Genomic DNA, 23738 nt, shown 5'->3' on the forward strand with positions numbered 1-23738 from the left:
CGGGGCGGGGGGGGGGGGGGGGGGGGGGGGGGGGAAGAGCCTGGGCCCAGAGCTGTGAGGGGCTGCTGACACTGCATCCTCTGATGTCATCAGCACCTCCTAACAATGAATTAAGTCACCTCACTTACAGTCAGGGTGAGAATCAGTTGTTAATCTTTCCTGTGAAATGTTAAATCCCTGTCTCCCTGCTTCCCTTCCCGTACTCAGCTGCTTCCTCTCCAAAACATTGCAGCTGTGTGAACATGCCTTATAGAGTGGGTTGAGTTTTCACTCCTTTGTGGCCTCCCAGTTTGGTTTCGCATTAGGTGGGCTGCCTATATTTTTAGATGTTTTCTGGGAACAGCTGACGGTCTCTAGGAGAAAACAAGTAGAAAGAACACTTCCTGAAAGCTGAGCTTCCTAGGTTCTAATCCCAGCTCTGGTGTTGACCTGGTGTGTGTTTTCTTGTGATTAGTTTTAAAAACTAAAAAAAAAACCCCTCGTTTCTGTCAAGTTGAAAATCACAGCTGACCCTCCAATGGATTTCCAAGGTTGTATCCCTCTTCCACTAGGAGAAAACAGCTCATTTCCCCCCCCTCATAGCTGCTGGTAGATCTGAGTCATCAGAAACACACAGTCTTAGAGTTAGTAGTGCAACACTTTACGCATTATGCCACCAGAGCTCTCCTTTAGGTAAAAGCATTGTGCGAATTTCAATTGGAAGGAGAAAGAAGAGCAAATTCAAAATCCTAAATTATTATGTTGTCTTATTGTGTACCATCAAGTTGGGGCAGACCCTCCAGCAGGTTTTCAGAGGCTGTAATCTCATGGGAGGAGATTGTCCATCCTTCTTCTGAGAAGCAGCTGGATATTTGAACCAAAGTTCTTCACAATTGAAAAATGGAAATTTACTCTTTTGGTAGTTTTTGAGGTTTTGTTTTACGTAAGGGACAAAACTCCATAGGAGTCCACAGACCTCCAAGTTTCAAGACCCCAGTTTTTTGTCAACTTTCGTGATGAAATGAGAAAACTGAGACCTTAGAGTCATGACCAAATTTTGTGATGCCAGTTTAGCTTTTTAAGGGAAGAAAGTCAATTAAAAAATTTTTTTAAAATCAAACCTTACGGCCAAGATGTTGAAGATAAAATTATTCAGAAAAGCTTGTCCTCAAAACAAGTGAGAAGCATAATAAATCCGCGGCTCTTCAGCCTTTGGGATAAGAAAGGAGGGAAAGCTGGAGACGGAAAGAAGTGCTTTGAAGAGTTCAAAAGGAGCATCCCTCACCACGTGGGAACTAGAAGACCAAGACAGACATGTTTTGAGCATGAAAATCAGAAATAAAAGGGAAAGCATATGAGACAATTTATGCAAGGACAGAAAGGAAATGTGAAATGTTAAGACACCTAACTACCTTTTACTCCCTTGTCGTTGTCATTGTTATGTGCTTTTATCGCTGACATCCATCAGGTGGCCAGAAGCTGTAAATCACATGGAAGAAGATTGTCCGTCTTTCTTCCAAGAAGCAGTTAACAGATTCAGAGTGCTTGCTTTGGGGGTTGGCAGTGCACCTCCTTGCCCAGCGGGCCGCCAGGGCTCCCTTTTTACTCACTAGGAAGGGAAATCTAAATGGATCCAGAGAGTTGTTAACAGTGGCTGCCAGCATATATTCCTTCAATACTAGAGGTAGGAAAAGAAGACCCCAAACGGAACTGCCCATCTTTTTTTTTTTCTTAATTTTTTTATTTTATTCTTTTGTACGTGTGTGTGTACCGTCAAATTGGACCTGACTGGAACAGGAGGAAATTGCCCCTCTTTCTCTTGCAGAGCATCTGGTGGATTCAAACCACATACCTCTGGGATTGCAGTGCAGCTGCTTGCCACTAGGCCACCAGAGCAACCTGTGAACTGCTTATCTTTTAAAAAATATTTGTAGACTAAATGGTGTCTTGTCAGCAGAAATCCACATGCCAGCCATAGTGTCCTGGATGAATTAAGGTGGCCTCTTGATCGAGAAATCTCTAAAACACTTCAGTTCTCTCTACAGAAGAACACACAGCCAGAAGATAAGGGAAACTCGGAAAATTAGTTTTCACATCTTGATTATTCAAATTCCAAACCCCTGGAACTCAGGCAAGCTGGAATTATAGATTTCATATTTGTAAAATAAGGGAAATATTGACCATCTGATTGAATTATTATGATGTTTAAATGAGATAAAATCGACATGGAAACCTTTGGCACAGTTAAAAGCTGGGAGAATCAGTCTACTTTGAATTACACAAATCTATAATTTAGGTAGTTTGGGATTTGCCCTCCCTAGTAAGGGTCTCTTTATTCTTGCCCACTTGAGTACAAAGGCATAAACTATTCTTCAAGGAGTTTTATTTCTTCAATCTTTGGTTCATATCTACCATTACTCCCTTGATTGTTTTATGAATGAAACAAAGTGGCAAACTACGAATTATGAAGAGAAGGCTAAATGTAATCTAAACTGTAATTTAGTGTTGTAATCAGATTCAAATTACACCAGAGTTAATGTGATGCCTGTTGAGTTACCTGCAAAAAAACTGTCCAGGTTATAAGCTGTTTACTTGATTTATTACAATCAAGTTTATTTCTAGGCTGAGATCTTTTTTCCCCTTGAAACTCAAGAGGAGAATTCTCTGGGGTCAGAGGACCCGTTGACTTGGAAGGACTTGAAAACCAGGAACCAGGATCTACCTTTTCTGACAGAAATTCCCCATCATGTTTCATGATTTTTTATCATTATCCCAGGACATCCTCACTTTCACACTGCCATAAGTGAACCGTCTGGAATTTAGAAGCAAAAGCTTCCCTCATCCAGTCTTTGGTAGACAATGAGTATATTGCTACTTCCAGTAAGCCATGTCAGCTGTGTCTGATCCTAATTCTCAATTCATGGATGGGCACACGCAAATCTTAGAATATCAGAGTTAGAAAGACATGTATATAAATCATAGACACTTTTTATTTTTTAAACTAGAAGTCTAAAGAATTTAAGCATCTTGCTTGGAAGACAGTATCAGAGGTTAGGCTGAAACCTAGATTTCCTCAGCGCCAGTCTTGACTCCTCACAGGGGGATCTGTACAGGTCACCAGAAAGGCCAGGCAGAGTCTGAGAAGACACTGTTGTGAGGGCTGAAAACCCTCTCTGAGAAACTGTAGGTCAGAAGTCGTGTCATCAAGTCAGAACTGACTCATACCTGACCCTCCAGATAGTTTTCAGAAGCAGTAAATTGCACAGGAGATCTCCCATAGAGCAACTGGTGGATTTGAATCCTGTACCTTTCCTTCCCCAGCAGAGCATCTGGTGGATTCGAACCGTGCACCTCTGGGATTGTAGTTGCAGCTCCTTACCACTAGGCCACCAGAGCTCCCCTGAATCCTGTACCTTTTGAGTGTGCAGCATAATTTTTTACGACTAAGCCACCAGAGCTCCTCCTAGGTTAGAAGAGATATGAAGTTTCCAGAGGGTAATGAGAGGCAAGTAGAGGTCAAGTTTCTCTATCCTGTCTCCAGAACTTCCTGCTGTTCTCTAATCTGTGCGTAATTTATTTTGGACTTCAGTGTTTGGAACACACCCAAAGTTCAAAGAGAACACTTAATAACCCCACAGTAGCACCAGGTGCTGGTAGATTCAGAGGGATTAACACCCCCAGGCGGCTAGGATCAGATTTCTGAGGGATTCTGGGAACTGAAGATGGAAGGACAGGAAGACAACAGAATGCAGATGTGTGCAGTGTAGCTCACTTGGGGAGAATAAAACAAACACTTCAGGCTAAGAGGGCTGTAGATTGGGTCAAAACATGGAAGAAAAAGTTTCTGGATGGAGGAGGGGAGCATAGTATTAGCACATGTGTCTGTATAGGTCTGGTTGGTGTTTTTTTAAACGTGAAAAACTGGAATGCATCCCCTGGAGTCTGAAATGTACTTAGCATGAGATAATGCACACTTTATTCTTAACTTTATTCTTGGCGAGGCCCTGGTTAGAACTTGTATCTGTTTTTAGGCTTGAAGAGGGGTGGACACTGGGAAACAGGGAGAGTTCAGAGCAGTGCCATCAAGAAAAACAAAAGGGGACCAGTTTCAAATTTTCTATAGTTAAATGAAACTAGGCGAGTGTAATTTTAATATTGTAAGTAATTTTATATTCATTTTAATAATATGATTGGGATAGTATTATTTCAGTTTACAACCAAACGTAGAAAAATAATCATGGGTCATTTTGCATCTTCTTGTATTGTGTGTATTTCTCCACTTACAGCACATTTTAATTCATAGTTTCCAAGGAGCTCTGGTGGCCTAGTACATAGGGTTTTGCACTGCTAATCCAAAGTCTGCATCTCTCTGGTGGTTTGAATCCACCAGTAACTCCAAGTGAGACAGACAGACAATCTCCTCCCTTACCATTTACAGCCTCAGAATCCCAGGGGAGGGTCAGCTATGAGTCAGTTCCAACTCATTGCCAAAGAGCGGGTGTTTTTAGAGTGTTGAGTATGTCTTCATTACAACATGCTTCGATTCATAGTATCCAGGGAGCCCTGATGGTACAGAGCAAAAGGTATTGGGCTGCTAATCCAAAAGGTCAGGAGTTCGAATCCATCAGCTGCTCCTTGGGAGAAAGATGGGCAGTCTCCTTTCATAAAGATTTACAGCCTCAGAGACCCAGTGGAGTATGGCTTTTTGGCGTGTTTTTTCAAAGTGCTTGAGAAAAGAAAACCAAACCCATTGCCCTGAGTTACTTTTGACTCACAGTGACCCTGTAGCACTCACTAGTTTGCTCTACCAATTTCAAGGCAGGTGGTTTGAATCCACCAGCTTCTCTGCAGGAGAAAGATGGGAAATCTCTTCCAGTGGAAATCCCCCAGAGAGTCAGCTGTGAGTCAGTTTCTGACTCAACAGCCGTGAATAACTACCCTTACCACAGGGTTTCTGAGGTTATAAATATTAACAAGATGTGACTGACTGCTTCATGCTCCTTCAGATCAGCTGGTGGATCCAAACCAGCAGCCTTTTGAGTTAGAAGCCTAATGCTTAGTCTACTGCACCACTAGGACTCCTTTAGGAAAGAGGGGAATAGTGGAATAGTAAGCCCTTCTTAATATCTTTGGTTCACCAAACTTCTTCTGCGCTCTAAATACTTACTAGATGATGGTTCTAGCCACTCCTTTGAGATTTAACTGATTGACAGACCACTAGGAGTGTCAGTAAATGAGATCATGGTAAGAGACTCTGCCTTTTTTCCCCTTGGAACTGCATTGACCTAAGGTCACAAGGCCACCAACTAGAGCTTGGAAGGAAGTTGGCTTTTATGAGAACTTTTGTTGACATGAGATGTGACGCAGCTGTTGTTGGCATGGAATAGGCAGAGCCCTACTGTAGGTCAATGGTGATCTTCCACATCCTTGCTACCCAGAGCTGGTCTGTGGACAAGCTGCCATGGCATCCCAAATAGAAATGGAGAGTCCCGGGCAGCTTCACTGATGGGTCACATCACAATCTGCATTTTGACATGATGCCGGGGAGTATCTGTACACCTTGAAGTTTGAGAAGCAGTGTTCACAGTGGCCTAACAGTCGACTCAGCCTCAGTTCAAATAGCTGCTATGATAGACAATTCATTTCTTCTCACTTCTAGTAGTTCAGATTCTCCATGCTGGTATCACCCACTCAGGGCCCCCAAACGAGTTCCATTTTTCTGCCACATGCAAGCAAGCCTTAGAAGCTATGTGCATTCCTTTCGTGGAAATGTTCATCCTTTTTATCTCTTACACAGAAGGTCATCCAAAGGCCACATGAGTGATGCCTCAGGCTACCCAAGTCAGCTCCTAGTCAACCAGCAGAGGCTTCTGGATGCTGAGACATCAGGGACAGAGCATGAAGCAGCCCTTTTGGGTTTTGTTTCTCCCTGCCTGCCAGCGGTCAGGGGGTCTGCTTAGAGTGATTGTAGCTTGGAAGAGGTCTGTAGAAGCTGTCCACTCCTCTACTGGACAGGAATGTAGGAATGATGCCAGGGATAGAAATATAATTTGTTTGACGATCACAGGCTTCTCATCATTCACCGAGAGCAGGACCTTGCTCTCACAGGGGTGGACACAGATCCTGCTGGGCACCTAAAAAATGTGGACACTGGCCGTGGAGATGAGCAGAAGAGGGGAGGGGAGTGGAAAGAGCCACCAAGCAGGCTTACCTCTCACTAGCTGAATGAACTTGAGGGATGCCCAAACGTCCTTGCGCATCAGCTTCCTTGGGCATTTAGACTATTAGATGCAGAAAGCTGCCCTTCCTATCCCGAGGGTTTCTCTGTAACTCATTAATGATAAGGTCAGAATGTGTATTTTGTAAAGTGGGGAGTGGTACAGTAGCTGGGGCCAGGAAAAGGGTCTTCCAGTAACTCAGCATGTCATATTAATGAAGACACTCACCTTCTCTGGGCTGCCTGTGAACCAAAATGATCTTGCACAGAGGTCTCTGTATCCCCGGCTCACTTCTATGACTGCTCAGGACCCAAAAGCTTTCTGTGAGAATTGCTCTTCACAGAATTTAGGGAGGTCTTGTTCTGAGAGCTTACAGTTGCATCCTTGCTGAGAGAAATTATTACAAATCCTCTTCCATTTAAGCGTTGGCACCACTGAGGAAATTCTGCATAAAAGGTGTATCTGCTTAATCATATATAATTGCACCTGCGTTTCTATGTCAGCACACGGTAGGTACCTGGGCTGACGAGTGAAAGTGCCAGTTCTTTATGACAGAGATGTCAGGACACACATCCTATTTCTAGAAGTAGGTTCTTCCCTATGAACTATCTGCATCCATCTCCTTCCCAGCTGGAGTGTACCCTGTACAGATTTACCCAGGCGAAGGTCTTGCATGGTGCTTCAAGTATTAACAAAGAGCTTTTCAAACATAAGGTTTTCATTTCCCTTTTTGTACGTACTGAAATAATGCAGACTTCATAGTTTTCTGGTCAGAGTTCTGGTGGCTTAGTGGTAAGGAATTATGCTGCCAACCCAGAGGTATGCGGTTCAAATCCACTAACTGCTCTGTGGGAGAAAGACGGGCAATCTCTTCTTGTGTAATTTATTGCCTCCGAAGACCCACTGGAGAGTCAGGTATGAGTTGGTTCCAACTCGACAGTACATAACAAGAGTTTTCTGAACCTGAGCTGCCAGAGATGGCCCCCAGCCAATGATATGCCTGCAACTGATGATTTCCGATACAGCACTGCTCCCAAAGATGTTAGCGCTCAGAGCGAGGGGATCACTGTGCTTGGCTCACAAAGGAAGATAACTGTCTAAGGCAGCGCTCTGCGTCTCTCTCCTGCCCGTCTGGGGACCCTGTGCTTATTCTCACTCACTGCAGCCATGTTTCCAGTTTCTCATTTCATTGCCTGGATGCTTGCTTCTAACTTTGTCCATTTGCATTTTCTCCCGTGCACCCGCTGTGTTGTGGAAACTCGGCGGCCTGTGGCCGCGGGTATCCAGTGTCATCCCAGTGTGACGGTGTGGTGTGGTACGTGTATTTGCACACGCTTTTATTTTGAATCCTTTCCAATGTGACATCTGCTAAAATGTCTCCCTTATAATTTGCTTGGTGATCACAGCCTTCTCATCATTCATTGAGAGCAGGACCTGATCTCACAGAATCTGAAAAGAGCTATGTGGTAAGATGCCTGTTGAATAAGACTGTAGCTTTTCTAAAGAGAATCCTTACTGACAACTAGACTAGAGTAATGCCTGGTTAACCCACAAAGCCATTAGTTAAACAAGTTATATGGCTATTGTAGTAACAAAAAAAAAAAGGTGTTAGGTCACTCCCAGCCCAAAAAGAGCAGAGGAATTTAGAGAAAATATTTCCACTCTGCCTGCATAGGGGATTAATCTCTTAGTGCATGACTGGGGATACGTACTTGCATTTCTATCTGAAATTATGCCATTTGTAACAGTTACTCACTAATTACGAGCTTTTATGCTGCTGCCTTTTTTTTTTAATATTCATACTAAATCCCAAATTCTTCTGTATCTTACCTGTTTTTCCATGCTTACACCTGGATCCCTCCTGCACTCCACTACTGGAATATATATATATTTAACCTGGATCTTCAACTCTGTTGTTTCCCCGGACTTATGTGCTTCGTCTGGAATGTTACATCTCTTCCTCTCTTTCTTTTTTTTTCCTTTTTGTCCCCTTGTTGACTGTTTTTTGGGGGTTTCTGGATGTCTCGGGGCCACCTCACAGGAAGCAGTTTGCAATGAGATCATAAACATTGCCGAAAAGTCTGTTCATTACTGCAGCACTGTTTCTCATCCCCTTGACTTCCATCACAAGGTGTCCCCTTTTGACAATAAATCATCTTTAATCATTTCTCAGCAACCTCAAGCCCAGCAGCGAAGAGTCACCCCAGACAGGAGTCAAACCTCACAAGATGTGTAAGTATACTTGGCAAACGTCAATGCTTACATGCTTGGTGCTCTGTTGGCCTCAGGGAGCAGGCCATTCACTGAATATGGTAGCAGACATTTGGGGGAGTTAAGTTTATCTGTGCCAGAATCTCTGAGTATTCCTAGGTAAGCTTGTGTTTCAAATCAGCCAGTGTGAAAGCAGATGACAGGTAAATAAAGAAGGTCATGGACGATTGGGGGAGAAGGTGGCTGTGGGCATTGCTATACAATGGTAAACAAGAGCCGTGCTGGCTACATTCAAGCCCAGTGTTGTGGGATCATAGAAATGGAGGAAAGGGCAGTTAATTCTGATTCCTGATGAATGAATAAGGTTGATTCATTCATTCATTGTTTAGAGAAGAATTATTGGATGCATACTATGTTCTATTTGGGAGGAGGAGTGGCATCCACTTCCATAATAGCTTGCCTCTGGAAAACCCTATGAACCTGGAGAGAGAATGGAAGGCACCCAAGTGTCGAGGACTCTCCTTCATAGGGTCGCTATGAGTCACCTGCGACTCAGCGGCACTTAACAACAACAACTATGTTCTATGGACCGAGAAATGAAAGACAAACTGGATCTCTGAGCCCCAGAACAGGGAGGTGCAGGTCATGAAGTAAGCAGTGTGTTTACAGAACTGTAAAAAGTCCTGTATGGCTGAAGTATATACAGTTCACAGAGGAACTGTTAGAGGTGAGCGTGAGCAACCAGGAGGTTGGGAGCAGCCTTTAAAATCCAGGGTGCCTTTGAATAAGTTTGCAAACTATTCTGCAGTCAGAACGAATCACTGAATGTTTTGAAGTGAGAATATAGATAATACACAAACTTGTAGCACAGTGGAGGGTGAGTATCAGGGATGGAGGGCAACTAAGATACTAGTTAGGAGACATTAATTCAGCCAAAAAAGCAAAGTAATAAATGAGGGCATCAGTGAGGACAGAGTGGAGACTTTGAAACCATCGAGGAATATAAGATTATCTCAGGAAATGCATGCTGAAAGGGTACAAAAGATTGAGGCTAGAATCAACTTTACAGAAAACAAGGAATACCCAGTAATGGAGAATAAGAAGGAGCAGGAAGCAATATAGGAAAAGGTGTGAGAGAGCCACTGCCACTGACCAGAAGCATGTGGTCAGCAGTCCACATGTTTAAAGTAAAAATACGAGAGAGAGAGAGAGACAGAGACAGAGACAGAGAGAAAAGAAAATAACAAGAAAGATAACAGGGGAGGGATTCAACATGGCCAGAAGAGGCCTTTCTGATACCTGGAGACAGGAGAGGACGGACAGACATTGGAGGCATGGAGACAGGAAAACAGAGATGCTGCCTACAGCACGCAGCCATCTTGGAGATAAAGTTAAGACTGGGGCACTAGGACTAATGGGGAAACGGAGAAGCAGCAACTTGGGGTTCACCCAACACCAGAGCTGTTTGGTGGATCCAAGTAGTAAGGTCTTGGGGTTTTCTCCAGCCCAGTCAGTCTTCACTGGCTCAGAGTGAGAGCAGAAAAGCAGACAATGGATTTGCCCCTCAGAGCCACAATTGACAAAGATCAGTGGTGAAGGTTGAAGGGACATGGCATTTGGGGATGTTAGCATGAATCCACATGGAAAGGCCAACCACAGGGATCCAAGTTGTGTAGGAGACAGAGATCAATACAGAAACAGCAAAAAAAAAAACCAAAGAGACCCACATAATTCATATTCCAGCTGGAAATCTGTCTGCATTTATTAATGGCTCCTTCGATATCTCCCGTATAGCAGGCAGAGCTGGCTATTGGAGGATCAGTACACTTGGATAAATACATAAAATTATATTGTCTCTGACTTTAGCAGAGCAAAATGAACCTCTCATTTCTGGGTACTGACTCCTCCCCTCATTTCAAGTCTCTCTTCTTGCCCGGACATTGGCATCCACTGAAATCTACTGAAAATGAAACAGAACTGGTTACTTTGCAGAGTTTTATTTGCTACTATTGTGTTGTAAATAGTGAGAAAATATAAGTATGAAATTGATTCATTAGTAGGAGCTCCTGCAGTGCTGGCTGAAGGAATAAATGATTCATGCCAAAGCAATAATCAGACTGCACCCGCGGTCAGCTTTCAGCAGAGGCAGCTCGTGGAACACCGCAGAACAGACTGCATTAGAGTAGCAAGTAAATAATGAAGAGCTTACATCAAACACCACAGATTTAATTTAAAAAAAAAGGCAAAAAGCTTTCAGAAGTTCCAGAGAAATAATATCCACATTTAAAGGCAATTAATGAAATGTATTTAGGCATATAAAGTGGTTTGCAAATCAAGCACCTAGAAAGCTCTTTTTGCTGTATCTGTGTTCTGTGTGCATGTATGCACACACAAACGCATGTTTACATACAAATGTATGTAAACTGGCTAATGTTCTCCAGTACATATAAACCAGAAATATTTTTTTCTGTCTCTAGGCGAAAGTAATTTCTAATTATTCTTGATAATTTACATGTATTACTTTTTTTTAAGGAAAAGACTTTTGGTTAACTTTAAGGGATGGAGGCATGTCGGTAAAAACACTTAACTATGGCAACCAAATAATACTAAATAAGAAAATTAATCACAGCTTGCAGTCTGAGGATCCTCATTCCTGTCAGACTTGAAATGCATTCCATGTGCCGAACGCATTTCGATAAGTGTCGAGTTATCAGAGAACTACACAAGAAAATCGTTTTCTTTTCACTGATGAGTAGGAAACACTATTTAAACATTGATTTAGTGGAAATAGGTTTTAAAACTTTATTTAATCCATCCAGTGTTCAGCCCGGCTTTCTTTCCCATCTTTAGATTTAGCTACCAAGCGTTATATAGCTATATACCACAGAACGATGATGAGTTGGAACTCCGAGATGGAGATATCGTTGATGTCATGGAAAAATGTGATGATGGATGGTTTGTTGGTGAGTAACCTCAATATGCTCTTCTTCCTAATTGTGTACTTAAGGAATGACCGGGTACAATGAGGCACGAAAAAAATGAAAATTCTCTGCACTTTTCAGAGCCTTCACAATTCATGTACCACAATGGAGGAAGACATGCTATTCCTCCCAAGACTTCCCTTAAGACACTGTAATTGATACTGATGTGGAGCCCCAAACACAAATACGCCAACATCTGTTGCACAGAAAGGGTAGTTACCAGATTCATTAATTAGGCTTCTGTTCACATTTTACTGTGTTTGTTCTACATATGGAAAATTTCTTTTTAAAAACTCTTATGAAACACAACAAAATTTCAACTGAGCCTAGATCCTTGCTATAAAACTCGGGCATAAATGTAAGCCTTCCAAAGACAATCTTATTTTACTCTATTTTACTAAATATTACTCTATTTCTTCCTGGCTTCTGAGAATATGATCAAAGCTATTAATTTAAAAACAAATTATTCATATTTGTAAAAAAGGAGAAAACCCAACATTTATTGAGATTCTGTTATATACCACGGGCTATGCTAAATACGCTTTTCTTAATTGCATTCCTCTCAACAAACAGCCCTGTAAAATAAGAATGATCTTCTATTACCAGATACCACACCCCAAAGCAACTAACCCAGAGTCCTCCAAGGGAATAAACGGTACTGTGAAGATTTAAAGTCAAGTTCCTCTGTTCCCAAACCTACATTCTTTCTAAACAGACATGAGTATACTTTTAGAAGCCACTGACTCATTCTTTGCCTCAGATTTTTTTACTTTTCTCTTCTTTCCAACGACCAGCTCTTCTCTGATCGCTCTAGGAAATCTCTCTGAAAAGGAACGTCAGGGTTGGGTGGGGAGTACAGCAAGGCCACAACCTACATGAAACACCTGAAAGAGTCCTTAGCTTCTTAGATTCACCTTGTCTGCACCAGCCCCGTCAGGGATCCAGAAGCCATGGCTCAGTCTGTTTAGAAGAAAACCAAACTGGAAGTATGGCCTTCCAGAGCAGTACAAACTGTATCAGTACATGCAAGTCACATATGAGATTTAAAATGTTCTAGAAACCAGCTTGGAAAACGTAAAGAGAAGCAGGGGAAATGAGTTCTGACAATAATATTTTCTTAAACTCAATACATTCAAAACCTTTGTCTTTTGATCATGTAACTGAAAATGACAAACTATAAGTGAGATGTTCACAATCTCCTATTCCTCTGAGGTCATCAAAATTCGATGTGTACTTCACAATTACTACACATCTCAGTTCAGATTAACCATAGTTGAAGTGCTTGCTAGCCACAAGCAATTCTCATACTAGATAGCACAGCTCTAAGATAGAGCATAAACTCTGGAAAAGCTGCTAAATTCTTGCAAGGGCACTTGTTAGGGGAGCTTAGGGGGTGCTGATTCTCTAAAGGGGTAACTGTTATGAGACAAATATTTTCCTTGTATTCCTTGTTCACTTTAAAAAGGAGTCAGATTGGAATCCCTGAAGGGTGTAGTTAGGTACCCAACTCCTAACTGGAAGGTTGGCAGTTTGACTTTGCTCAGAGGTGCCTCATAAGAAAGGCCTGGCAACCTTTATTTCTGAAAGACACAGCCTTATGGAACACAATTGTGGGGTCACCATGAACCGGGAAATCTCCTGTGTGATTTACAGCCTCAGAAAGCAGCTACAGGGTCAGCTATGAGTTTTTTCCGAGTCGATGGCATTGAGAAAGGGAGAGGATCCATCTGGTTAACCAAGCTATGAATAAAGTAGCGCAGCAGAGCAAGCTTTCTTTTCCATAAGGAAATGGGCTAACAAGTTCTAGGAGCACAAGCGAGTTCCTTAGCTTCACAGTTCTTTCCAAACTCCTCTCCCTTTTATATAAAGAAGTTGGCTCTCTAAAATGGGGATAATAAGGCATGAAGCATGACATAGCTGGCTTACACTCTTTCACAAATGTAGTTAAAGGGAGGAACCCCACAAGCTACATGAATGAAATAAAATGTAAATAAAGGATTATATAGAACACAATGTTTTAAACACAGTGTATATAAATGATAAAAATATTTATTAAAAAGAAGATGAGACTTCAAGGAGATGGTTCAGTGGTCTTCAGCTTTGGCATATTCTTTTAGCCAAGAAGTTTCCCCTGAGACAAAAACACCACTGCATTGGTGGTATTGTGGTGTCTATTGTAGAGATACTGGGTGGATTTGAACCATCAACCTTTCAGTTCACAGTCAAGCACTTAACTATTCTTCCCATCCCTGGCCTTCAGAATGCCCCCAAAGCACTTTGGGTTTCTTCATCTGAAAAACAGAAGTATTAGAAATGCCTGCCTTGCTTGCCAGCCAGTATTCCTTTTCAAGCTCAATGAGCTGAGCTGGGGGAAGGGAAGTGCTTTGAACCACTCTAAGGGATTTTTAAGTGACACTGGAGCAAAAGCTTCTCTCCCTGTGAACACACAGTCAAGTCTTCTCATTTTGTGTATGTGTGTGTTTTTTATAGGTACGTCAAGAAGGACAAGGCAGTTTGGTACTTTTCCAGGCAACTATGTAAAGCCTTTGTATCTATAAGAAGACTGAAAACTGCAGAGATTGTTTTCTATTGAAGGATGGAATGTAATTCCTGAACCAGGCTCTTCCTTTCTACATTGAGTCAATAGGATGATTAATGCAGTGGATACAGTAAGAAGCAGAAGAGAGGGACCGAGAAGTGCTGTGTTTAAACCCAAGCCTGCCTAAACTGTGCATCAGGCAGGGCTGAACCTTGTGCTGTGCAAAAAGGAATGAGGCAACGCCATATTTACTTAGCTGCTGCTGGAGCCACTCCAACTTTCCCCTCCCCTCCACCTCTTGGGTAATCTGACCCAGAGCAGAGTCTGGGAGAAGAGTTGCGCCAGAAATGCCTCATGCTGCCCCCGCCTTGACCAGTCCTGATTCCAGGGGATCCATTAGCCTGAAGCCACCCTCGGAGGCCTCAGAGATTCCCAGCCATTCTCTTGAGGTTCCAAGCCTGAGAACACACAGGCCACCCACCCCCAGCCTCCAGCCCCTGTTTCCTGGAGCCAGCTGATCCCCCAGAGTCAGGCCCCAACTTCTAATGACCCTTTGCAGGACAGAAAGCGGAAGGGTAGGAAATGTACTCAGCAAAGCCTGGCTCCCCTGGTGCTCAGACGAAAAGCACACAAGGGAGCGCATGGCAGGCAGATAGGCTCAATTTGTATTTCCAGGTGATTCCGTCAAGAAACCTTGTAGCTCTTAGATCACTTGCAGTGTGTTCCTTTCCCATATCACCACCTTTTCTAAATGGTCACCTTTAGGGCAGTGTGGCCTCCATTGACAGAGCACCATCCTAACCTTTCTTTTCTGGCTTATTTTCAGCCAGCTGGACTTAGGTTTAGTAGGCCTGGCCTTGGAGAAAGGCAAGAATGCTATTCTGTCATTGAACACACGTTTGTGGATGCTGGCAGGGGACAGAGGAAGCGGAGATACACTGAACCTTAGAGGGGACTCCCAGTGTCAACTTGAAATGCACCCGCCTGGTGTTGGGAGTCTGACGCACCCTGATAAGGCTTCTCCCCACCGGCTGAGGGTTCTCCCCAGAACCGAAGGTGCAGAGCTCCTGTAACAAACAAGAGGTCCCTACCCTGCTCAGTCACAATTTTGTCCAGGATCTCTCTGCCCGGCAACTTGGGAGGGGACAAAAATGGAAATGACCCATCCCCTGCCCTCTGGGAACTCAGAAGTATTTGGAACAGAGAAGGGGGGGGGGAGTGGAATTATATTGAAAGACTGTGATATGTGTTTTGAAGGGTGTGAGGGAGGAGATGCGTTTCCCCTGAGGGACTGGGGAAAGCTCTGTCACATTTCTGTCTCCTTTTGCTCACTTTTGAGCAACAAGAATGCTGGAAGAACCTTGGTTTGAGGATACCTTGGCTGGAGATGCATATAGGACTGTTGCCAATAAGCTCCAAACTCTCATCCACCCTACAACTACACATCTAAGATCACAAACAGGAGAAGCAATTCTGGGGGGAAGGGGTGTGTCCAGGCTCCTGCATCTGGCTCGGAATCACCCCTAGATGGCTGTCCCAAAGTCTGGAATCTTTATGAGTAGCAAAGTTCATCTTCAGTGCCTCTGCCTCAGCTTCTGTCCCCATCTTCACAGCCCACCAACGTCCCACCCTGTCACCAGATGAAAGCCACAGTGCCCTCACTCTCCCTGTTCTGTATTTAAATCCCGCTCTCAGGAAAGAAACTACCACAGACTCGTTCATATGATAGTGTAAAGGACTGATAAGAGGTATGTGTTACCTCTTCCCAGAGACATTTGTTTTTAACTAAGAACAGAACCTTCTTAATCTCCAGGGAAGGGGCTGTGGAACTAATGGGTGAGGACTTCCTGGAAAGAAAGGGCCTTCTTCATATTCCGTAGACCTAGTAACAATTAAGACCCATTGCTTTGGAAGGTTGCACCAAAAACTGTGTTTTTCTGGCTCGTTCTGTTTCTTTGAGGGAATCGAGTCAAGTGCATATATGCACATGCATTTTGCACGGCAGCATTTCCACCCATTTCAGAATGTAACTCTTGTAACGGCTAATGTGTTTCATGTCTTTCTTAGATTCCAACTATTAATAACATGATCTTAACCTAATAGTTTCTTGAGGGGTGCTTCTTGATTAAGTAGATAATTTTGAACACCTCTTTAAATACAGCTAGAAAATGAAACCAATTTGTAAAGCCACATTTGCATATGACGCCAGCCTCACGCATTTGTATATCCAAAAATCCAGGTATGCCTCACCAGTTCACTCATCTTTAATAAAATCCTATGTTAAAATTTGCATCAAACTTCAGCTTCCTACGTGTAATGAAACAAGCAACCAAGAATTCCAATTGCTCTTTTGTCTTCAGACATTTAGTAACATAAAATACCTATTTTTATGCTGAAATGTTTATACAGGTTTATTAATAGCAAGTGCAACTAACTGGCGGCATACCTTGCAACACATTTTGATATGTTAGTCACGCTTCCGGATAAAAATGAGCCCCAAATTACTTAACTTTTGCAGTCTCTCTGGGATCAGTAAAAGAAAAATCATATGCTTATGAAGTGGGACTGTAAATATGTACATTTAACTTTGTATAGCCCATGTACCTACCTTGTATAGAAAAATAATTTTAAGAAATATGAACCAAGGGGTTGAGAATAAATAAGGAAGTCATGAAGTTTTTTGCATTTTTATTTAAATGAAGGAATTGCAAATAACTCACCTACAAGTTTTTAGCACAGACATAGCCACTGTAAAGTGTTAGAATATTAAACCATATTTTTTTCTGAGAAAGAAGGTAACTGTAATCTTAATTATGATTTGTTTCATTTTTGTTGAGGTTTTTATTTTGGCGTTTTGTTTTTGGGTTCCCTCTCAGCCCCCAGTCCTTTTAATCTGCAATAGTATTAAGTTCTATTGCCAGAACAGGTTACTACCAAATATATTAAGATCTTACGGAAACAATAACTGACATGACAAGTAACCAAATAAAGTATTGCCATTGAAATTACACACTGAGAGCATGTATTATGCAGGCACAGATTTTTCCCCCTTCTGTTCATTTTTTCTTTATTGCAGTGGATTTCTTTGGTAAATAGAAGTGTTGAATTACAACTACATTTGCTGTACATATTATTTAATAAACTGTATCCAGAATTGTGTGGCACATGTTTGTTCCTACCGTTCATTGTTTCTTTGTGAAGCTTCTCTGATGAGGTCATATTCATGGCTTTGATTTTAATACTAAACGTTGCCTTTCGTAAGCACTTAACATCAGGCTTCCTTATAGATCACACTTCTTAGCTGACTCTTCTCAGCTACCACACTCTGTGACTCTCTGAATGAATTGATTAATTGACCACTTCATCATTTTTTCCAAAATGTACTTTTACTCTGATTCCAACAGTAATGCACCTACATCTTTGAAAACAAAAGTGAAACATTACCAAATAGGATTGGCAGGTGCACAGGAAATGACACAGCACCTCCTTTTCTAAGTTGGATTAACCATCTATGAGTCTTCTTACTAGGGTGGGGAAAATGTAATCTGTCTTCTTTCTTTCACTCAAAGCAAGTGTATCAAGGCCATGTCACTAGGTCTCCAGTGTCCTTCAGAAGCCCACAGTCATGGCCACCCTGCCTTAGCCTGAGGTATGCCTGGCTTACAGCATGATGGCTCATTGCCCTTAAAGGAAACCTAAAGGCCTTTCATTCTCTCCCCTCTTTCTATTCCTGTCTCCTCAGTTAGTCCAAAGCCTAATGACTTGCCATGCTAGAGGAGCACAATGGACTGGAAGCCCATACACCATACTGCTTCCTTCCCTCAGACCTCTACAGCCCAGAATAACCAGAGTCCCTGCCATCGAGCTAATTCTGAATCTTCAGGGACCGATAGGAGAGAATATAACTGCCTATAGAATTTCCAAGGCTGGAAATCTCTCTTCCACAGAGGAGCTGGTGGGTTCAATCCCCAAACAAGCCTTTCTGTTATCAGCCAAGCTCTTTGCTCTGCATCTACTAATTTCTCATTGTTCATTCCAGCCATTCAGTCCTTTTAAAACTCATTAGGCATCCAATAGCTTTAGCATTTTTAGGCTTGTTGGTCTCTGTGCCTGGAAGACTTTCTCCAGGAACCATATGGCTTCTCAATGAGATAGTGTCCACGTCATATATAATAGCAACTTATATATAAATTTTATTTACCACATTATATATAATAGCAATCTCCTGTCCCCACCCCAACATTCTACCCTTCTCTTCCTCCATATTTTTTCCATTACTCATTTCAGATATATTTTGTTTTGTAATCCCTGAGGATAATGATTCTGCCTTGCCTATCATCAAGAACACATAGTTGACATGTAGTCATTTAAACACCTTTCAAACAAATGATTGAGTGAATGAATCCTAGAATTCAGAATAGGTTTCATGATTTATGAAAGAAGGGAAACATACCATTTTCTTAGAGCAGCAGAAACAGGACTAAATTGGTTTATCAAACCGTTAGCTTATGCAAATGTGGAAAGTGAAAGTTCTGTGTGATTATATCCCTCTCCCAGATAAAAGATGAGCAGTCTCCAACCCACCCCAACTCCCCATTAAGATGTGCAGCCTTGGAAACTCCTGGGGTGGAGGGTCGCTGAATCGACACTTACTTGTAGTAGTGTTGTCATTGTGAGTACCTTTGAGTTGAAACCAACCCATAGCTGACGCTCCAGTGGGTTTTTAGAGGAAGTTAATTGCATGGGGGGAGATTGCCCATCCTCCCACGGAGCAGCTGGTGAATTTGAACTGCGTGCCTTCGGGATTGCAGAATAGCTTCCTGCCACTAGGCCACCAGAGCTCCCTTGCAAGTAGTAAGTTTTGGATTTTGTTTTGTGTTTCACTTCTGTGTGGTCTTCTGAGCTTCTTTACACACCAAATACACCCTTGTAAACAGCTGCCTCCCCGCGCCTTAATAGAATTTGGGCATGCTTCCATAATTAAACCAACCACTATTGAAAATGCAAATATTTGAGGTTATAGTCAGCTTTTCACTACCAGCAATGCTGCGCTGAGTGGAATTACTGACTCAGAAGAAAACAGGAACATTTCAAATATGAAAATAGATTACAAAGTGCCTTCCAAGAAATGTACCAATTTATATTCCTGCCAAGACCATGGGAGTGTCTGTCCCCCCTTCACTCAATTAAAACTGCTCCACTGTCAGCCATAAAATGCTGGTTTTGGTTCACCCTTTCTCAGTCCCCCTAGTTCACTGCATACTCCACACTGCTGTTCCTTCAGGGAGTAGATCCTCCTGATGTAAGGATGGCTAAAAGAGAGAGGAGGGCTCTTTAAATGATACATGGTAGCAACCTCACTCTATTGGCCATTTGTTGACTCATGTCATTGGAAAGAATGGTGCTGGGACTAGCCTCAGGCTGGAATGAAGCCAGGAACTCTAACTTGTCTTTTATTATTATTATTATTATTATTATTATTATTATTATTATTAAATTTTATTAGTTTTAATGAACATTTACAGAGATTTTGGGTTTTCATTCATTCATTGTTGCAGTTTTCTCCACCCTCCTCCCCAGTTCGTTCTTCTTCCCCCCCCCATGTCTGTTTTAATTGTCCAATTGCCACAGTGCTTGTCAAAGCCTGTTCTGATTAATCTCCTTTGTCAGTGTGTCCCTTGCCATTCCCTATCACTCCTCCCTGAGAGAGACTTCACCCTGAGTCATAAGGAAAAGGGGATGGCATATTCTCTTAGCTACTTCCTGCTGAAAAGGGGCACTGTGGGTTTCAGGGTGAAGGTCTTCTCTCACTACTCTAAAGGGCCCCTTTGGCAGTAGGAAACATATAGACTATTATGGAGATTGATTTTGGAATTTAGATGCACTGTTATCAATTGTGCTTAGCCGTACATGTTCATATCCTTGAAGATGTATCATGGAAGTGTTGCAGCCTAGAAGATACAAGTTTAACAAGTTAAAAGTGCATGAGTCAAAAATTGAAAAGCAATAATATTCTGAGTAGAGGTTCTAATAGTGGCACAAATCAAGTTACAGAGGTAAGGTGGTTCCATTGCCATCCTTACTCTAACTTAATTCTTTTTTTTTTAAATTTAAATTTGTTATTAATTTCAGTGAAAATTTACAGAGGCTTTGGATTTCCATTCATTCATTGTTGTAGATTTGTCCCCTCCCAAGGCTTCCCCCCCCCACCAGACATTACCCTCTTGGAAAAGTAAAAGAAAAGATTCTTTCATTATTTTACAAACCCTCCCCCAGGTCCACTCCACCATGTAGCCATTGCTCTAGACTCCTGTCATGACAGAAATACCTAATCACATATCTCTTTTAAACAGTTTTCTCCCTTCTCTGTTTCAGTGCAGTATACATTATTGAACCCATCTTACTCAGTCTCTCCCCAACCCCGAGGTCAGTCCCATTCTACAACAGTGGCACCATGCAATATTTATCCTTTTGTGACTGGGACATTTCACTCAGCATAATGTTCTCCAGAGTCAACCATTTTGAATAATATTGCATGAGTTCCTTGTTTTTCAATGCAGCATAGTATTCCATTGTGCGAATATACCACAGCTTCTCTAGCCATTCGTTTATTGATGGGCATTTAGGTTGTTTCCAACTCCTTGCTATTGTGAACAAAGCTGCAGTAAACATGGGTGTGCATATATCTGCTTGGGTGTCAGTTATGGTCTCTTCGGGGTATATTCCCAGTAGTGGTATTGCTGGGTCAAATGGTATCTCTATTTGCAACTTTTTCAGAAAGCGCCATACCGCTTTCCACAGGGGTTGCACCATTTTACACTCCCACCAACAGTGAATAAGGGTTCCAGTTTCTCCACAACCTCGCCAACATTTGTTGCTTGCTGTTCTGTTAAATTTTGCTATTTTGACTGGGGTGAGATGATATCTCATAGTTGTTTTAATTTGCATCTCTCTTAGGGCTAGGGATTTTGAGCATTTCTTCATGTGCTTGTAAGCCATCTGAATGTCGTCTTTGGTGAAGTGCCTGTTCATATCCTGTGCCCATTTTTCTATTGGATTCTTTACCTTTATCTTGTTGTGGTGCTAACTTGTCTTTTCCTTGGCTCTGTTGATGTTGGTTGGCTACATTTTCAACTACTGAATGGAGCCATGGGAATCACGTCTGCAGACAGCTCCAGCCTCATCCTTCCAGTTCTCTCTGACTCTAGATAATAGTAGAATAAGGTACTTTCTATTTGGTTTTCCTAAAGCATTTCCAGATCTTGCCAGGCTCAACTTGGATACGTGCCTTTTCCTGCACTAATCACTTTGGTCAAAGGGAGTACAATTGGCAGCACCAAGAGAAGCTCATGGAATTGGGGAGGGGCTGTTCTCCAAGGAGAAGTTGGGGGAGGAGTTGCTCTGCTATAGGAGGGGAGTTGGACAGGCAACAACTCAATGGTTTACTATGCAAACTGGACTTTGAGAGGTTATTGTGAAGAATATTTGAAAACAACACAGAATTATCCTCCCCTAGTGCCAACCTCAGTGTGGGAAGTGTGGCTGAACACAGGGTCTGTGCTGAAGCTCTGCTTGCCAGGGTCTTGAGATGACCGCCGTAGAGGAGGGCAGATTTCCAAGAAAATGTGGAACAACTATATCACACACTGAAAATAAGATTCTCCTGAAAGAGAACAGAGTCAGTGGCTGAAAAGTCATGAAAGATATTTGCAAGAGCTTCACTTGGGTGTGTTTCACCAAGCCTTGACATGTAGGAATCAAGCCTATCTCAGGGAGAATTAGCTGAGGCCTTTTAGGGCAAACAAATGAAGTCATTACTTTTTCATAAAGGTAATTTATGAAATGGATCAGCCAAGAAGGCGGTTCAGTTGACTATGTTCAAGAAGATGTAGAATGTGTCCATAGATACAAAGCCTTCTCAACAGATATGAATGACCATGTGACACTTCAGTTTATAATATTTGTGCTGGAGGACAACTATCCAGTTGTTCCACTGCCAACATTCTGACATCATCACATCCTGGGCAACTTGATTGTCTTTTTCAGGCATATATGCTTCTTAAAATAAGATCTGGCAAACGGAGATAAATCCCAAAAAGAGAAGGAACTTTGCATCCCAGGTTTGCACGGTGGTTTCAGGATTCTAGCAGTCATTATCAGGCCTGGGGATTTTAGGATTCTGAGTTTTGTTGGATATTTTTCTCTCACTCTGTCGAGGAATCTCCATTGTGGTCCCTTTGGCATGGTCAACAGTGGTAGTTAGGAACCGTCTTGTTCTTCTGGACTGACATGTCTTGAAATGTGTATGCATCATTGAATGGAATAGTCAAGCAAATCACAATTAAAAAGGGATTTAAAAAAAACTGGGGATCATCTTCAAAATAGCATAAAGTATGTAAATTTACAATTAACTAATTTTCTCTAGGACCCACCCACTGCTATGAGGTCAATTCCAACTTACAGCCTCCATCTGTTTCCTGAGGCAAAGAGCTGCCACCTTGCCTCCTCAGAGCTGCTGGCAGATGCGACCAGCTGACCTTTTCGTTATCATGCCAGCACAACATGTAATGCCCTACCAGAGCTCCTGGCCCCTGGACTCGAGATTCTCAGGACTCATGCAGGAGACTGACAGTGTCTGTAAACTATTTTCCAAATATGGTGTGCTTGATCCAGGCCATAGTCTTTGCAATTACTTGCTATGCGTCAGAAAGCTGGACAATGACTAGGGTTGATAGAAGGAGAGCTGATGCCTTTGAGCTGTGGTGTTGGTATCAGGATGTTCTTCCTTTAGTCTGATGGGCCTGATTGGAACTCCTACCCACCCTCAGACCAGTATCATTCTCCAGGAGAAGCCAAGTGATAGCTAGTTTCCATTCAATGGGGTCCACCCCTGGAACTGGGAGGGGCAGATGCCTGGGCCATAGTCAAATTCTATTAGGAAGGGTATTTAGAAAGAGTCTACCACAGAGCTCTCCAGTTTATCCAGGATGTACCAAGCTAAGCTGCCAACCCAAAGACAGGCAGTTCGAATCTACCCACTGCTCTAAGGGAGACAGATGGGCAATTCCCTCCCATGCAGTTTACTGCCTCTGAGAACCTAGTGGAGAGTCAGTTCCAAATTGACAGCATGTAAGAGCACCCCTACTACATAACAAAGGAGCTCTGGTGATGTAGTGTGTAACCAAAATGCCAGCAGTTCAAATCTCTTCAAGGGAAAAAGGACAGTCGCCTCTTCTAGAAGATTTACACCTTCAGAAACCTGAGGGTGGGTAACTATGAGTATACTACGTAACAGACACTTTTTGTGCATTATCACCTAACAGCCTTGTGAGGTAGGCATTCTTAGCTCCATTTACAGGTGAGGAAAAGACGATCCTAAGAGGTTAAATCCAAGGATACAAAGCAAGTAAGCAGGTTCAATTGGCTTCTAAAGATTCAGTCAGTCTCTAAAGCGAGTCAGCATCCTTTCTACCAGAGACTTTCCAAGAGAAGGGCATCAAAAGAGAAGTTCATACAATAGCATGCTTCTGGAACCACAGATGATATCACCATGTGCAGTGATGTCACAGAACAATGACAGTGACCATGATGGCTAAGGGAGTGCAAGGAGTGTGGTCGGCAAGGGTTGTGCAGCCCAACTCAAAGGCGGCACAAATATGTCTCTCTTGGTGGTGCAAATAGTTTGCCCTTGGCTGCTAACTGAATTCTGGGAAATCTGAGTCTGCCAGAAGCACCTTGGAACAAAGGCCTGGCTATCTACTTCTGAAAAATCGGCCACTGAAGTCCCTTTGGAGCACAGATCTAATCTGA

General features: G+C 42.5%; 1 protein-coding gene across 1 annotated transcript in view; it reads left to right on the plus strand.

Annotated features, from left to right (window-relative positions):
- SORBS1 (sorbin and SH3 domain containing 1) overlaps positions 1–14273 on the plus strand; it is a 115830-nt gene extending 101557 nt beyond the window's left edge. The window contains exons 23-25 of the mRNA XM_006880092.1: positions 8371–8429; positions 11259–11371; positions 13880–14273. Coding sequence (XP_006880154.1) covers positions 8371–8429; positions 11259–11371; positions 13880–13947 — 240 coding nt within the window. The 3' untranslated portion in view covers positions 13948–14273. The remainder of the gene's footprint in view (positions 1–8370; positions 8430–11258; positions 11372–13879) is intronic.
- The last annotated feature ends 9465 nt before the right edge of the window (positions 14274–23738 follow it).

Source organism: Elephantulus edwardii, unplaced genomic scaffold (genome assembly GCF_000299155.1).
Source record: "Elephantulus edwardii isolate Elephantulus edwardi_28Jun2011 unplaced genomic scaffold, EleEdw1.0 scaffold00006, whole genome shotgun sequence".
Lineage (NCBI taxonomy): Eukaryota > Metazoa > Chordata > Mammalia > Macroscelidea > Macroscelididae > Elephantulus > Elephantulus edwardii.